The sequence below is a fragment of the Chelmon rostratus genome, chromosome 23 (genome assembly GCF_017976325.1).
Source record: "Chelmon rostratus isolate fCheRos1 chromosome 23, fCheRos1.pri, whole genome shotgun sequence".
NCBI classification, from domain to species: domain Eukaryota; kingdom Metazoa; phylum Chordata; class Actinopteri; order Chaetodontiformes; family Chaetodontidae; genus Chelmon; species Chelmon rostratus.
In genome coordinates this window covers 18,875,161-18,891,488 of record NC_055680.1, presented here as the reverse complement: position 1 = coordinate 18,891,488, position 16,328 = coordinate 18,875,161, and the positions used below count along the sequence as shown (strand labels likewise).

The 16,328-nt window shown below is 45.6% G+C and overlaps 1 protein-coding gene across 1 annotated transcript; it reads left to right on the top strand.

Moving 5' to 3' along the window:
- The first annotated feature begins 2,314 nt into the window (after positions 1-2,314).
- LOC121627003 (alpha-tectorin-like) lies at positions 2,315-13,811 on the top strand. The gene is made up of 15 exons (XM_041965761.1): positions 2,315-2,811; positions 5,665-5,743; positions 6,343-6,394; positions 7,676-7,805; positions 9,108-9,348; positions 9,574-9,730; positions 9,904-9,994; positions 10,361-10,423; positions 10,713-10,915; positions 11,249-11,380; positions 11,743-11,930; positions 12,178-12,329; positions 12,430-12,666; positions 12,805-12,967; positions 13,719-13,811. The coding sequence occupies exons 1-15, from the start codon at positions 2,315-2,317 to the stop codon at positions 13,809-13,811; spliced, it is 2,478 nt and encodes an 825-aa protein (XP_041821695.1).
- Positions 13,812-16,328: the final 2,517 nt, after the last annotated feature.

The following is a 16,328-nucleotide window of genomic DNA, read 5'->3' as shown; positions in this document are numbered from 1 at the left end:
CATGTTAGTTAGCAATGTGGTTCCGAATCCTTCTGGGGGGAGGAAATGGAACCCAAGGGCAGCAGTGCAGGAGGCAGAGGCAGCTCTTAGGCATGCAGAAATAGTAGGAAATGTTCAATTTGGCCGGGGAGGCTTGGGGCTTGGCCCAGGCAAACCAGTGTGGAATAAAGCAGGTCTAAAGGAGAAAAGAAAGCTTGTAGTGGAACAGGTGCGTAGGCAGGAGGAGTTGTTAAGGGGGGAGAAGAGGTTAAAGTCTGAATGCCAAAATAAAATCCAATTAGGTAAAAGTAAAGAAGGGGGCTGGAAGGCTTTCATAAGCAGTGTTTAAATAGATACATTCATAAATAAAAATGTTGGGTTAATTAATTAATTTTTAAAAAAGACAAACTGAATTGGATAAAATCTGACAAAAAAGCTGTTGGGATTTCCCCAATAATAGAATAAATATATGCAAAGAAATTAAAAAATAAAATTCAAATGAACAAAATTCAAGGAAAAATAAACTAAAGGGCTGCCAGGATTTCCAAACGAATGACAAACACGTTCTGATTCAGGAGAACTCTGAGCTTTTAGCTTTTACTGCTCTTCACTTTCTTGAGTCTTGACTTTAGGAGATTTTAATGTTGCTCTTTGCGGCCCCTCTGGTTCTTCTTTTACTGTGATCTTTACAGACAGTTGTGAAATCTTTCCAGTTGAGAGCCCGACTTACAGACAGGGACATACACCGGTCATAGTTTTCTCCTGTGGTTTTAATGTGTGTTGATCTCTGTGAGGCTAACTTATGTGTTTGTCACCACAAAGCTGTCATTTTTAAGTCCCTCCTTCCACCTCCTGCTTCCTGAGTCAGAAATAGCTTTGCGTCCACTGCCTGTGTTCCCTCCTGTGTTAAGCATGCATTGGTTCACCCATCGCTCAAGAAACTGAACCTCGACCCTCTGGACTGTAAAACTTTCAGACTCCAGACTTCTAGATGACCATTTTTATCAAAAGATTTACAGAAGATCGTCGACTGCTTTAGACTGGTTAAAATCTTTGTTGTCAGTTTTCAGTAGCGCTCGGTGATGCCTCCTCTTCTGTGGCCCCTCTGACCTGTGGTGTTCCCCACGGCTCCATCCTTGGTCCCTGTTGTTCTGTGTACACATGAGATCCATCAGTGCCGATAAGATCAGACACCCTCACCTGGGTGACCCAGCTGGGGCTGATCAGACCCTGGCTTGTGTCTGAGTAAGCTTCCACCGCTCGGTCCTCCTCAAACACAGCCATTTTGAGGCTCCTTCTGCTGCCACTAAATGGTCACATGTTGTGTTCAGACCTCCTCTATGCAATTCACTCCTTTCTCGTCACTCCAGTCATTAACAGGGGAGGTGTGTCTTCTGCCTGTGTGTGTGTGTGTGTGTGTCCCAGCGTACTGACAGTGATGACTGGATGAGTTTCAGTGAAGAGTTCATCTCTGCAGCAAACGTCAAACTATTGTTCGGTCACATTTCACAGGAGACAGGATAATGAGTCTGTTGATGAGTTTCTGAGTTAACGACCTCGTACCTTTCATGCCTGTCTATAGGTTCACACGCTCAGCCAGGAACACTCTGTCAGCAGGTGATGAGCTATGTGTCACAAACCGTACCTGTAGGTGTGACACAGGTGTCACATGTTCAGGATGTTCCGAACCCTAACCCATGTTCTTCATGAACTACCTTTACAAAGGATTTCTTGCTCAGTTACATTCCTCTGCTCGACAGTCGTGACTCTGTTGGGACGTGAAGCACAGAGTGTGGAATCCTTTAATTAAGAGCATAGACAGTACAGTAAAGCACCTACAGGTGGGTTGGGACATATTTACCTGACAGGTAGCTCATCATGTGTGACTGTGTTGGGTCTCAACAGAAAGGCTCAATCTGACAGAAACATTTTCTAATGGTCCCAGTCTGGTTGAGAAAAGTGTAGTGAGATCCATCAGTGCCGATAAGATCAGACACCCTCACCTGGGTGACCCAGCTGGGGCTGATCAGACCCTGGCTTGTGTCTGAGTAAGCTTCCACCGCTCGGTCCTCCTCAAACACAGCCATTTTGAGGCTCCTTCTGCTGCCTTAGTGTTGTGTATGATGGTCTGCCTCTTGTTGACACCTGCTATGTCCAGGAGATGTAATGCCTTGCAGAGGGGCCGACCAGCAAATCTTCCGCAGTGAACTTCTATAGGCAGGCACCGTGTCCTTCTCCCTCATTTGTGGCACTTGTCTACAAGGTCGCCTTCTTCCTCTCTGTGGCGTCCTCAATCCAGTCTTATGGTCTGCAGTACCTGGTGATGCTGCAGACGATGGTGGCCGTCTCCCAGGGCTTTCAGGCAGCCACTGAGAATGTGCTCCAGTGTCCAAACCCGAGAACACAGGGCGCAAGCAGAAGTCTCAGTATTGCCCCAGTACAAGAGTTTGATGGAGTTGAAAGCATGATGTGGACTGACTGGACAAGGAACCTGATATGCAGGGGTTTGGCTTACCATAGCTTGGACCAAGATATCCTGCGATCCAGTGTCCGGTTCTATCACGTAGAAGCTCCTAGTCGATGCATCCCCACAGCTCCAGTGGCCCCACTTGTTCTCACTTCCTATTGGACCAAGTGGCATGTAGCTCTACCCCTGTTGCTGGCTTGGTTGCAGCTAGTTGTTGGGTTGCTGCCAACCTGGCCCATTCAGATGACACCTGGCCCACAAGCATCCTGTGTCGAAGGCGGGAATCTACCTGCTCCACTGCTACCTGGGAAGCCCCAGCCCCCTGCAGAGGTAATGGCTGATCTTCCGTCCTATGTTGTACACCAGTAAGGGTCAAAGGATGCATATGTGTGTACATATATATATATATACATATCTTTGGAAAGAGTTTTAAAGTACACTTTAAATGGTCACATTTGGGTTCAGACCTCCTCTATATAATTCACTCCTTTCTCGTCACTCCAGTCATTAACAGGGGAGGTGTGTCTTCTGCCTGTGTGTGTGTGTGTGTGTGTGTGTGTGTGTGTGTGTCAGCGTACTGACAGTGAAGAGTTTCAGTGAAGAGTTCATCTCTGCAGCAAACGTCAAACTATTGTTCGGTCACATTTCACAGGAGACAGGATAATGAGTCTGTTGATGAGTTCCTGAGTTAACGACCTCGTACCTTTCATGCCTGTCTATGGGTTCACACGCTCAGCCAGGAACACTCTGTCAGCAGGTGATGAGCTATGTGTCACAAACCGTACCTGTAGGTGTGACACAGGTGTCGCATGTTCAGGACATTTGTTCCAGTTTGTCAGTGCACCTGAGCAGCTACAAGCAGCTTCACCATGTTTGGTTTTAAATCTGGCTCCAATCAGCAGAGCAACGCTGACTGAGCCCACAAGTCTAATGGGCTGAAACACACTCTGACAAATGATCAGATATTGACTTTGGTCCTTCACCACTGATTGATAAAGGAGCAGCACTGAGTTCTCAACTCTCTGCACTGACTTCCTGTCAGTTAGAGAACCGACTGAGGATTGATAAAACTGCTGCTTCTATATTCATCACCACATGGTTTAAAACCTAAATACGTCTCTGATGTTCTTCTCCAACTTTAACCCACGAGATCTGTGAGGATGGCAGGCGCTGCTCAGCTCCAGTCTTCGTTCAGGAAACCTTCTTCATGAACATGTCAAAGGATTTCTTGCTCAGTTACATTCTTCTGCTCGACAGTCGTCACTCTGTTGGTATGTGGAGCACAGAGTGTGGAATCCTTTAATTAAGAGCATAGACAGTATAGAAAAGCACCTACAGGTGGGTTGGGACATATTTACATGACAGGTAGCTCATCATGTGTGACTGTGTTGGGTCTCAACAGAAAGGCTCAATCTGACAGAAACATCTTCTAATGTTCCCAGTCTGGTTGAGAAAACCCCGTAAACTGCACAAATGTGATGCAAATTGTTCGTCAGATTTGATCTTTGACATAATTAACAGACGACAGGAAGGGCTCGTGTCCGTGGTTCTGCTCATAAACGGTCATTGTGTTCCATCTTTGACAAAATGTTTTCTGCCATGATGGAAAAATATTTGTTGTCTTTGTGGACACATGATTGTATAAAGGTTATTCATTTTCACTGATTAAGACGTGTGCTTTGAATGTAAAAAAGGTGCCAGAGTGCATTAACAAGGCATCAAACACCACTGGTTGGCTCCACCTGTAGCCCCGCCCCTTCTACCTCCCTGGGTGTGAACAGCAGCGAGGACGCACATAAAAAGAGAGAGAGAGAGCGAGAGAGCAACAGAACCATCAGAGTCTCCTGAACAGCAGCCTTCATCTTCCTCATCCTCCATCAGACCTCCAGAGGGTAAGACAACCTGCCCCCTCCTCGTCTGTCTCTTCTTCTCTCCACTGATATTCACATCTGAACACATCTTAGTTCACATCAACACGTCACTGTTGACAGTGTGAGTTAAAAACGGCTTCTGGAGTAAAACAAAGTGTGTTTTGTGCCAGACTGATAGTCAGTCACTGTGTCGGCAGTTATTACAGCGTTATTACAGAAGATCTAGGAAGTCGTGCAGGTGAGCGCGGCGCAGACAACCGAGGAGAACGTCAGTATTACGGTCACAACTTGATGTAGATCATCGATTATCTTCACGATCCATTCATTTCCAAATCGACAGCTGATCATTTGAAAAAGAAAAATCTGAGAAAATACAAAAACAATCGTCCAGCAAAATGTCCTAAAGCCTGAGGTGCTGTCCTGAAACAACTCGTTTAGTCAAACAGTTTGACGACTGTTCAAAACCCAAAGATGTTCAATTGACATGACGTGAAAGAAAAGCTGCACGCTCACATTTTCAAGGCGGACGAGAAACAATTCACTGATGATCAGAACGGTTGCAGATTCATTTTTTGTCCATCAGATAAATGGATTAACTGTCGAATTGTTTCAGCTCTGTTTAGCACGAGTGTTCAAAACGTGCTGGCTGACTTCAAACTGTGTTATTTCAATATTCAGTCATTGTTTCAGGATTCTGAGCCTCCATCAGAGTTACAAATTTAAATGGAGGTGTGCAAAAACACGCCAGCTGGGTATGAACGCTTTTTAATTCAAGGTACAAAAAGGGATCTCAGATACATTTAGATCATAAGAGGTCATTTTTTGTGCTTCTCCATTCAACAAGTCTGAGTAAGAGCTTATTCTCATCATTGATATGAATTATTTGTTGCTGCTAAACTGGAGAAATATTTGGATAAAAGGGTTTTTAAAGGTGATTTGAAGACTTCAATGAGCTTTATTGTTGGACTTTGGGAAACTGAGCTAAAATCTTTTCACAGTTTTCTCACATTTTATAAACCAAACAATGAATTGAGAAATAAAGTTGCAGATTAATGGATGATGAAAAAATAGTAATTTTCAGCCTGGAGAATGAGCTCAGATGTGACGTCAGTGTTCTGCTGTGAAAAAATGTCTTTCACAGCGACTGAATACTGCAACATTTAGACCAATCACAGACATGCAGGGTTTGTGCGGTCATGGAAAAACCTGGAGAAGTCATGGAAGTGTCATGGAAATCCACATTTGTACAGTATGAATCCTGCTCATGGACTTTATTTCCTGTTTGTCAGGAAAAGACTTGAACTTTGAATGTGGCTGTGACTTTCTGTCCAACTGTGTGTCTTCCAGCTCTCTGCCAGCTGATTGGCCTCCTCCAACATGCTCCGCCCCCTGCTCCTCCTGTCTGCTCTCATTGGGCTGGTGGCAGGTAAGCACACACGCCCGAGGCAGCCATGTTGAAACTCCACCCACAAGACGAGTTGAGGGACTTCAGTAGAAGCAACATAATAAATTAGCAAACAGTCTGAGGACAAAGAGCAGAAAGACTTGAAGTCAGTCAGAAACTTTAAGTGCTGATAATCTGCCAAATATGGAGAGATGTTCCTGACACCTCTTTGTTTCTAAGAAGAAGTGGGACCTCATGATGTGATATGAAAAGTTTTGATTGACTGATAAACAAACTCTGTTTTATTCCTTCATGAAGTCAACATCTGAATCCTTCCCTGTTGTCCAACCAGCTCACAGACTCTAGTTGTCTTGTCCCATCACATATTATGGAGAGCAGTTCACAACGCTGTATGTAAGTAGGAAGGAGCCTGATGCTTGAGAATATCTGTCTTTGTCCATCTAGTGTCTCATTAATGTCCAGTGCAGTGACACTGAATGTCTGAACATCAACTGATGTAACATCCAGAAGAGTGAGAGCTCTGACTGAAACCTCCACAACTCACTGAGTGAAGTGAAGTTGGCCAGAGCTCTTTGTAGAAAAGTTCTTTTGTGAATTCACTCGTTGTGTCTCTTTAACAGGTGAACGCCTCGGATGATGGATTCTCAGCCTGTTTCAACATGAGAATGGACTGTATTCTTGGGTCTGCACTCGATGATAATACATTTTTCTACAATGCAGTGGTTGACAATGAAACACATTACCATCAGAATTTGAATATTTCCAGCCCACTGATATGCTCACTGGAGTTGAGTGGGAATATCAGTTCACTTCCTGTGAGTGTTGTTCACTGTCATGACTCAATAAATAGAAATTTAACTGTTTAAACACTCAAAAGAACAAATTATCAAGAACTTTTCTGAAATCTCTTGGAGTAAATTTCCTAATACTGACAGTAGCTCCTCTGTTGGCTCTTTACAGTTTTCTCTGACAATAAGCAGCTTTGGCTCACAAGCAGCTGTGAAATTTGAAGCAGAAGACGCGGGTCCACATGTGAGTATGAAGTGTCAAATGAAAGGAAAAACCAACATAAAGTGTCTTTGTGAGCTGTTGCCATTGATTTTACAAGTCTCTGGAACTCTACAGGAGGGATGAACACCATTCTTCCAAAAGATATTCCCTCATTTGGTGTTTTGATCGTTGACTGTGAAGGCCACGGCACATGACACTTGGAGAAACCAATGCACACTGCTCCCCCATCACCCCTCACCCTCCCAAAGTGACCCAGTGATACTGACACCAAAGGATTGAAGGCAGCACATAGACTGCACCAGAGTTCAGCAGGATTGTTTCATTTCTCCACCAAAATGTATGATACCAGAATCATTTCAAGATGCTGGAATCACATCAAAGCTCCACACAGCGTCATGCAACCATGTGATCCCAACACCCCCAGTTTGAGTCCAGTCCAGGACCTTTGTTGCAAAGCGACCCTCCCTCTTTTCTACTGTTGGCTATCTAAATAAAGACAAACATCAAACTACAAATACTTGAAGAAATCTGGACACAGTTACTTTTTACCATCAGTTGAACAAAAATAAGGCAACACGTCATGTTTAGTTGAACAAGCGGACAAGACAGAGTCATTTTTCTACTGAGTTTAGTTTCTTTTAATCATGTCTGAAATCATGATCTCTGCTCTGTGATCCTAACATTGGTTGTGTTTGTTGCTGTCTAGATGTTTTTGTTAATAGTCGCACGTCTGGGTATACATGAAGTGAGTTTGACAAACACAACCCCGATCTACAGAGACATCAGCGCATGCAGACAGTCAGGTTGGGAAATCCACTGGATCCATAAATCTTCCCTTCAAAACTGAACTGTAGTATTAATATGTTGCTGTCTCTTGTTATTGGACAGTTTGTAAACTATAAAGTGAACTTTGACATTTGAACCTGATTCTTCACTTCACAGGTGGTTTGTATTTCTATGATGATGAGATCATTTCTGACCCAGACACCTGCTCCACTGCTTACTGTGATAGTGTGGCAACCATTCAGACTGATGGATGTCCCCCACTGCAGCGTTGTCGTGGCAACAACGCGTAAGGATGTGTGCTTCACGTTGACGAGAAGGAGCTGTGATGATACAGGAACTTGATGAGGAATCTTTATTCAGGGACGCGTCACTGAGAGCAACAGATTTGACTGCAGGAAGCTTTTAATGTGAAGCAGCAGCAGCAGGAAATGTTGGGTTTGCATCAGCAGGAACTCAACGCAGCTCAAATGCAGCTCTGATAGGAGCAAAGAGATGAGAGAACAGTGAGGCTGATATCTGTGAGATAAAAGAGGAGCAGACACATCTATGTGTTGTGTCTCAGAGAGATCTACTGAAGTTAGCATGCTAACTATCTAGCCTGGGTCCATCCCATCTCGTAGTACCACTGTGTACCTCAGGAGGACTTAGTCCCACAGTAAAGCTCAGGCCTCTGGAGGTGGGCTCTGACTGATGCCTGACCCCCCTCTCGCTCCTCTCCCACTTCACCTGCCCCCCCCCCCCCCCATTTTCTGAACTCACTTTGTCTTCATCCTCAAGTCTCACAGTCCCATCTGGAGCCACTGTAAATCACCTCAGTACAGTATTCATGATCATCAAACTGGCCTCCATCAGAGGCTGTTTGGCCCTGGTCTGGCTGTGTTCACTCAGAAGCTGCTGAGCCTGGTTCCGTTGCCTGCTCACCTGGCTCCGGTTCTGGTGCCCTTTCCAGCACCACTCCCTGCCAGCAATCCCCACTGGGTCCCCATATTCCAGGCTTGAAACCTTCCTCTTCCTGGTGGTCTAAAGCTGCTGTGCTCGCAGTGTGAACAACACCAACACTCCCCAGGTGCTCCAAGCTCCCAGTCCAGACCGTTAGTTGCACAGCTAACCGAGCTAACGAGCGAACAGCATTTCCAGTTGGCAGCAGTTAGCGGTTACTTCGGTCATTAGCTGCTGTTTGTTTGTATTATGAATTCAACAGGTGGCCAATCCTTACATATTGCAAAACAAGATTTTGAGTCGATGGAGGAGACATGACAAGTTGGCCCCATTCAGTCCTGCTACCAATCAGGACGACAACAGTGTGTGTCAGCGCAGTTTTCCTCCCCTGTGAGGCTGCAGTGGAAACTCAGTCATCAGGGCAACTTGCCACTAAAGACAGACTATACCGAGCCCATGGCAAAACACTGCCTGACCTCCAGCTGAGACAATCAAATATTACACAGATAAAGGCCTCAATTATGACATGAACATGAACAGAAGACTTCACTCCTGTAGTTTGTTTGTTTGAGGGTCCCCTGGTGGCCGCGGCCCTCAGCAGCAGCAGCTGATGGTGTTTGTTGTTTCTGTCCCTCTCCGCCTCCATCAGCTGCATGTTTGACCCCATCTGCACTGTGACCGGCCCCGCTGTCATTGACTTTATTGACCAACTGAAGACTGTGGAGGATCGGTGTGGGTACACCCTGCTGACAGGTTCGCCAATCGAAAACCTCACCGTGGTGGCGAACTTCCAGGAACGTCGTCGTAGAGATGTGAGCTTTTTGGACAGCGTGACACTGCGGCTGCAGGGGCAGGATGATGTTCACCTGGAACAAGGCGGGATAGTTAAGGTAAGCTACCTACAGCCACAGTCTGTTGTCAGTGTGGACTGTGATCCCAAATCCTCGTCACATCCTCTGCTGAGTCAGCTCTCATCTTTCTTCTCAGTGACATTAGAAGCAGTTGTTTGAATTCTGGTGAACTCAGTGGTTGTTGCAGTGAAAACAGTCTGTTTGTGTGTGTTTGTGATGTTTGAAGCTGTGTTTCCTCCACTTTGTCTCTCTGCTGTGATGCAGGAGGGGAACACAGTGCTGACCATCAACGGCTCGACTGATCTGGGAAACGGTGTGGAGGTCTTTGTGGACCCAACTGGAGTCACAGTCACCGTGTCGAACCCCGAGTCCACCACTTCTGTCTTCTTTGACGGGAACACTGCACAGATCATCTTCATAGGTACAGAAACTGAAATCCTGCCACTCACCACACAGGATAAGACTAGTAATTGTGGTGCTCAGCCCTCATCTGGGGCATCAGGACTAAACTCAGCTGTCCTTTAGTGAGCTGCTGTTCACCCAGTATGAACGTTGATACTGATCTGACCCACATCCTGTTCTGAACCTGTCCAGGACCTGCTGAACTAGATCAGGAACTGGGGGGATTGTGTGCCAACTCCACGACTGTGAGTGATGAGAGACTTCCTGAGAACAATGGCAGCAGGTGAGACCTCAATCACAACCCACTGAATGCTGTTGATCACAGGGTTCAATGTACTTTGTAGTCTCATATTGAAATTCAGTTCCTGAACACATCTTAACTTGTCTGGACTCTTAATATTTTGGTTGACTCTGCATGTTGTGATTTCTTGGTTGTCTCACAACAATGAGCATTTCCAGGACTTGACTTTGAAATGATCTGGACGCCTCTTGAAAAAGAAGAAAGGTTCTTCTGCCTTTTGACTTGTGGACTGAAACAAAGACACAAAGCTAATGTGTATCTATAACACTCAGAAAGTGTGTTTGTGTTTATCTGAATAAGTCAGAGCAGGGGAACAGTCCTCACCTTGTGTTGTGTGTCGCCCTCTAGCTGTGAGATGCAGTACAATGACACTGCTGACAGTTCCATCAACTGCACCATGATGACTGAACGGTGAGCAGAAGAAACATCTCTCTGTATTCTACTTCCATCTGTGTGCTGAATGACATGTTCCATCACATGTTGAATGTCATGTGATGTGAGGAGGGATGGGAGATAAACACACCTGAACTCATTTGGGGAACAGAGTTAATCACATTTTGTGTGAACAGAAATCTGTGTGACATGAAGCTTCAACAGCTGTCCCGTGTTTAGGTTTATTCCCAGTTATAGAACGTAACACAGCGCTGACTGGACTTCATCCTTCTGTCTCCCTTTCTGTCTCTTCACATCTGTGGAACAGCTGTAACCTCCTGTTGGAGGAGCCCTTCACCGCCTGTCACGACCACACCGACCCAGAGTCCTACATAGACGCCTGCATCGACACTTTGTGCAAATACCCTGCGGTGGACGGTCTGAACTGTCAGTTCCTGGAGGCCTACGCCAGAGACTGCAGCGTGCGGAGCAACGACACACTGGACAGCTGGAGGTCAACGGCCGGCTGCTGTAAGACTTCTCTCACTTCAGTTCAATTTAACAACACAGCCAAAACAGACACATGAACAGTTAAATGTGATGTTCATCTGTTTTATATTTAGACAGAAGAAAAACTGTTTTGTCTCACCTTATTAAGTTGATTTCAAGGTTCTTGCAGTCCTTGTGTGTTTGTGACAGAATTTGTATTAAAAATGGTCAGTGTGTACGTGGAACAGTGCTGGAGATCGACGGTCACTCTGGTGAACGCCACAGTTTTCTTGATAGGATTCAGTCTTGTTTTATTCCAGCACACAGTTTTTCAGTGTTTTTGTTTACATGTGTGTCTCTCTGTGTCTCTCTCAGCCCCCCCTCAGCCCTTCTGTCAGGGAAGGATCTGCAGCGATCATGAGTTCTGTGCTGAGACCATCAGTGGTGGAATCGGCTGCTTCTGTCGGGCCATTTTTGCCTTCCCGTACAGATCGAATGACACCGTGGGTACGTCACACGACTGACTTGTACAGAGTCCTGATCCTCAGAGGCTGCAGGGTTTTCTCACAGGGAGAGTTGTTTCACACAGATTGTGGAGCTGCTGATAACTGACCTTCAGCACTCAGTTTGACTGAATGTTTGTCACCAGCAGCACAGACGAACCAAACGACCATAAAAACTGGTCGTTTGGTTCCCTCCTTTATTTCTGCCTGTAGAGCAGCTCTGAATGAAAGAAAAGACAAATGTCAGCAAAGCAGGACTGAATGGTTTGACTTGTTGTGTCCCACATGGTGTAAATGTCTGTTCAGTCTGTCCTCTCTCTCATGGTCATGTTCCTGTTTCCCTCGTCCGTCCTGCTGGACGTTCAGGTCACCCGACGGTCTGCGAGGAGAACTCAGCCTCTGTTACTGTGGTCGGGTGTCTCCTGGAGGAGAAAGGCATCGACTATACGATGTTACACCTCAATGACCCCACCTGCACGGGTCAGATAGATGAGCTGGACCACATGGTGACCTTCAGCTTCAACAGCAGCAACACCTGTGGGACGGAGGTCATGGTGGGTTCTCCACCACGTCTTTACTCTCAACAAGCAGCCAAATCTCTTCCAGCACTCTGCTGAGCTTCTCCTGCTCTCCTCTGGTTTGGGATCTTTCTGTGGTTTGGTTTCAGCTGTGACCTCCTTGGTTTCTAGAGATGTTGGTCATCTATGAAGCTGATTCTCTCCAGTCAACACCTAACAAATGTCACACTGCACAGCTGAATGTAAAGAGTTGTGATGAATTTGAATCTCTGTGACCCTGCAGGCCAACAACAGCCAACTGATCTACATGAACAGCATCGTAGGCAACAACAGCGTCTCTGACAACATCACTCGCCAGGACCAAGTCTACATCGACTTCTCCTGCGTCTTCACTCAGCCAGATGTCAACACTGTGACCTTCAGAATCAAAGACAGGTGAGTGGAGGCTGTTAACTTTGTGTTGTGAAGCTTGTTGTGAAGAGGTTTGTGAGTATAAGACAGCTGAGCTGTGTGTGTGTGTGTGTGTTCTCTGCAGCTCTGTGATTGAGAAGATCACATCTGGAACTTGGAATTACACTCTGACCATGAAGGCCTACACCGACGCCGGACGCACACAAGCTGTGGACTCCAACACTGAAGTCCAGCTGAACCAGCAGATCTGGGTGCAGCTGGAGACTGACGGGCTGGATGACGGTTTGGTCGCCCTGGTGACCGACTCCTGCTGGGCAGCCGACCAGGCTGAGAGTCTGAGATACAACCTGATTGTAGACGGGTGAGACTCACAGAGGCGGTCGCTGCTCGCTGCTGTTCCAAATGAATCAGAAGCAGGGACTCGTTCATAAATGTGCTTTTTGATTCCTGAAAACAAAGTGTGCTCTGATGTGATGTGTGTTTTCCTGTTTGTCAACAGCTGTGCGAACCCCGATGATCAGACGGTGAATGTGGTGGGAAACGGAGCGGGAACGTCCAGCTACTTCTCCTTCAACATGTTCCAGTTCTTTAGAAGCTCTGGCGATATCCACCTGCACTGCAAACTGAACCTGTGTGGCAACCTGAACCAGACCTGCACCCCGGTACGCCTCCCAAACACACCACACACACACTCATGAAACCAGCAGCTCGTCACTGAAAACAGTTAGAACAGGGCGTCTGCCGGCCTCGTGGTTAACACACGTACTGTAATCCGTGATCACAGTGTTCCCGGGTCGATTCCAGCTCAGGACTTTGGTTCCGCGTCGTTCCCCTTCTCTCTTTCCACATTTCCTGTCACCTCTAGATCATCCTCTTTAGAAGAAATGCATAAAATGCCCCAAACAATCTTGATTAAAAGCCGTAAAAACAGCAGTTTGCAGATGTGTCAGACTGCTGCTGAGCATCCATCACCTCCACCAAAGACCTGTTGTCTCCTGTTGGTTTGTTCACTCTTCTAGTCCTGACCCGCTTCACATGACCTGCGTCACTCTGGAACACTCTGTGCAGCTGTAACCAAATTTAGATCATCCAGAAACAGCTGATGGCGTTTCACCTCCAGGTGACGCTGCAGCAACATGATGAATTTAGTCCAAACAAGATTGAGGTTTTCTCCAGAAATCACAGCCGCCATCAGCCAATCAGAATGTCTGTTGGTCACCGTGTGTATTCAGATTTGCATTAATGGTGAAGGAGTACTTTCTGCTCATTGTCCCAGTGTCAAACATGTAGATGTTCACACTGAAGGACACGAAAGGTGAGATGTTTGCTCTCAGCAGCATCAGTCCACAATGAATGGATCAGTGTGGGTCTTGTTCAGTCTGGACTTCATCTCTCTCTGTCTTTCACTTCCAGAACTGTAACGGAGCTTCTCGGAGACGCAGATCTGCCAAGCTGAAGTATGAAGACGAAGCCCCGGCCTTCATCTCCATGACCTGGACTCATTAGGTAAGACACAACTCTGCTGCTGACTGGTGACATCAGAGCAGCTGACCAGTGAGGTGAGAGCAGAGTCCTGCTGACCAGTGAAGGTGTGGTGGACCAAAACACATCAAGTCCAGCTGCAAGATCTCCTCTTTGTGTTGATGCAGAGGTGATGTGAGGTGAACTCTCACGTTTGAATGTGTTTGAACAAGCAGGACAAAAGCTGCTTTAGTCGTGTTGACCTCTGAAATTAAGTCAGACAGGACCACCATCATCATCATCATTATCAGTGGCTACCGCTGCGGTTTGAGAGTACAGTAATAAGCAAGAAGAGCCTCATTGTGGCTTCAGTCAGAGACAGAACTAGATGCTGCATCTCTATCTACTAAACCAACAATCAGACGAGCAAACAGAGTTCAACTGTTTCCTCTTTACCAAGAGTCTGTGGCAGGTCAGCAGTGGGCAGGTGGCGCTCTCTAGTGGTGGACAACGTTGTGAACATGTACATCTGTTATTCAGTGATGCTCATGCTCTCAGATCAGTTGGAGAAGTATTACAGACACAGTAAGACGGACGAACCATGACAAGAGTGGTATTTAAAGATCTGGTGTTGGAGTAAGATGTGAGTCTGACAGGGAGGACCGGGGGGGGTTCTGCTCAGGACTCATCACAAACACAGAATGAAGAGAGTTCAAGAGTCAAACATGGAGACTTCAGTCATGATGCAGGTTTGGAGAAAAGACATCAGTCACAGTTTGGTCTGCTTGTCTTCTCAGGTGGTTTCCACGGTGACTCGGACTGACCGTCAGGCTGTCCACCTTCACAATGATTCCTGACTGTTGCTTGGTCCTGATCCAGATCCCGAGTGTGTCAGTCCTTGGCCTTTGGAACAACATCTCCTGAAAGGACTAGCTCAGTCCTCACAGCAGATTTTCTGCAACTGGAACACATTCTTTTGATTTCACCTTTTTCCACTGAAATATGAAACAGTATAAAAACTATATGGTGAAGGGACGTGTGTGAAGAAGCTTGGCTTTAATTCTAATCATGTTATTCGTTCTATGGTATATCTACTCTCCCACTAATAACAATAATCACATGTTATTAAGGATTACTAATTATGATTAATGATTGCTGTCTGCATAGCGCAGTGGGTGAGAGGAATAAAATGAGGGTTTTGAAGCAGTTCACTGAGCTGTGGAGAACAGGTTCCATCTTGGAGACACTTGTTAGAAAAGAGGCAGCCACGAGGACGCCATAGCAGAACTTTAAAATCCTTTATATTGACTTGTTTGTTCTTTTTTGGAGACAGCCGTTTCTGTCAGCTTGTGCCTGTAACATGACTTCAGTTTTGCCACAATAAGGTCTAGAAGTCCACTGTGAGGAAAAACAGTGAATTCAGTGCAAACGCAGCATCAACACGTTGATTTACAGATTCCAGGTCAGTCGGAGCTGATCTGTGTAGCCTCACTGTACCGATAATCTAAAGACAAGACCGGATCCTGCTGTCAGGCTCAAAGACAAAAACACATCGACTAAATAAAACTCTGACAGACGGACTCTTTGAAATAAATATCAACTGAGTCCAAAACTGCTGCTTCCATGACGCTGAGATATGACTTGTGCTGTTGATCTTTATTATGTTACTGTTGTTCCAACCAAAAAAATAAATAAAAAGGTTTGTGGGAAAATCAAAACTATGACTTTGATTGGTTTCATTTCTTCATTTTATCTGAAAGTTTAAGCTCCTTCTCGATGACATCATCAAGCAAGACACTACAGGTGAACAGGGTGAAATGAAACTTCAATTAGATTTTAGTCATAAAATGTGAAATTAATCAATACAACTACCACTTTGAAAGAAACATTCAAATCCGTAATAAAAAACAATTAAACTGAATATTCAGTTTGTGCTTTTTGATCCCTCTAACCATACTCATATTAAGATGTACAGTGGCATGAAAAGTTTGGGTACCCCTGATCAAAGTGTCTCTTCTTGTGAAAAGCTAAGTGAGTAAAAGATGATTGATTTCCAAACATTATAAATTTAAAGACCTTTCTTTCATATTTTAAGCAAGATCCTTTTTTTATTTCCACCTTTTACAGTTTCAAAGTGAGAAAAAAGGAAAAGGGCCTGAAGAAAAAGTTTGGGCCTCCTGCATGGTCGGTCCTTAGCAACACCCCCTTTGGCAACTGTCACAGCTTGTAAAGACTTCCTGTATCCAGGTAAAAGTCTTTCGGGTCTTGTTTGGGGGATTTTTGCCCTTTTGTCCTTCTAGTTCTGGGAGATGCTCGGGTCGTCTCACATGTTCTGCTCTTTTAAGGTCTATCCACAGTCTGTTGATGATGTTTAGGTCGGGGGACTGTGAGGGCCACTGCAAAACCTTCAGCTTGGTCCCTCTTAAGGTGGTCCCTTGTGGATTTTGAGGTGTGCTCAGGATTGTTTTCCTGTTGTAGACCCCATCCTCTTTTCATCTGCACCTTTTCTACAGATGTTTTGATGCTTGATTGCAGAATTTGTTGGTATTTACTTCCCTCTAC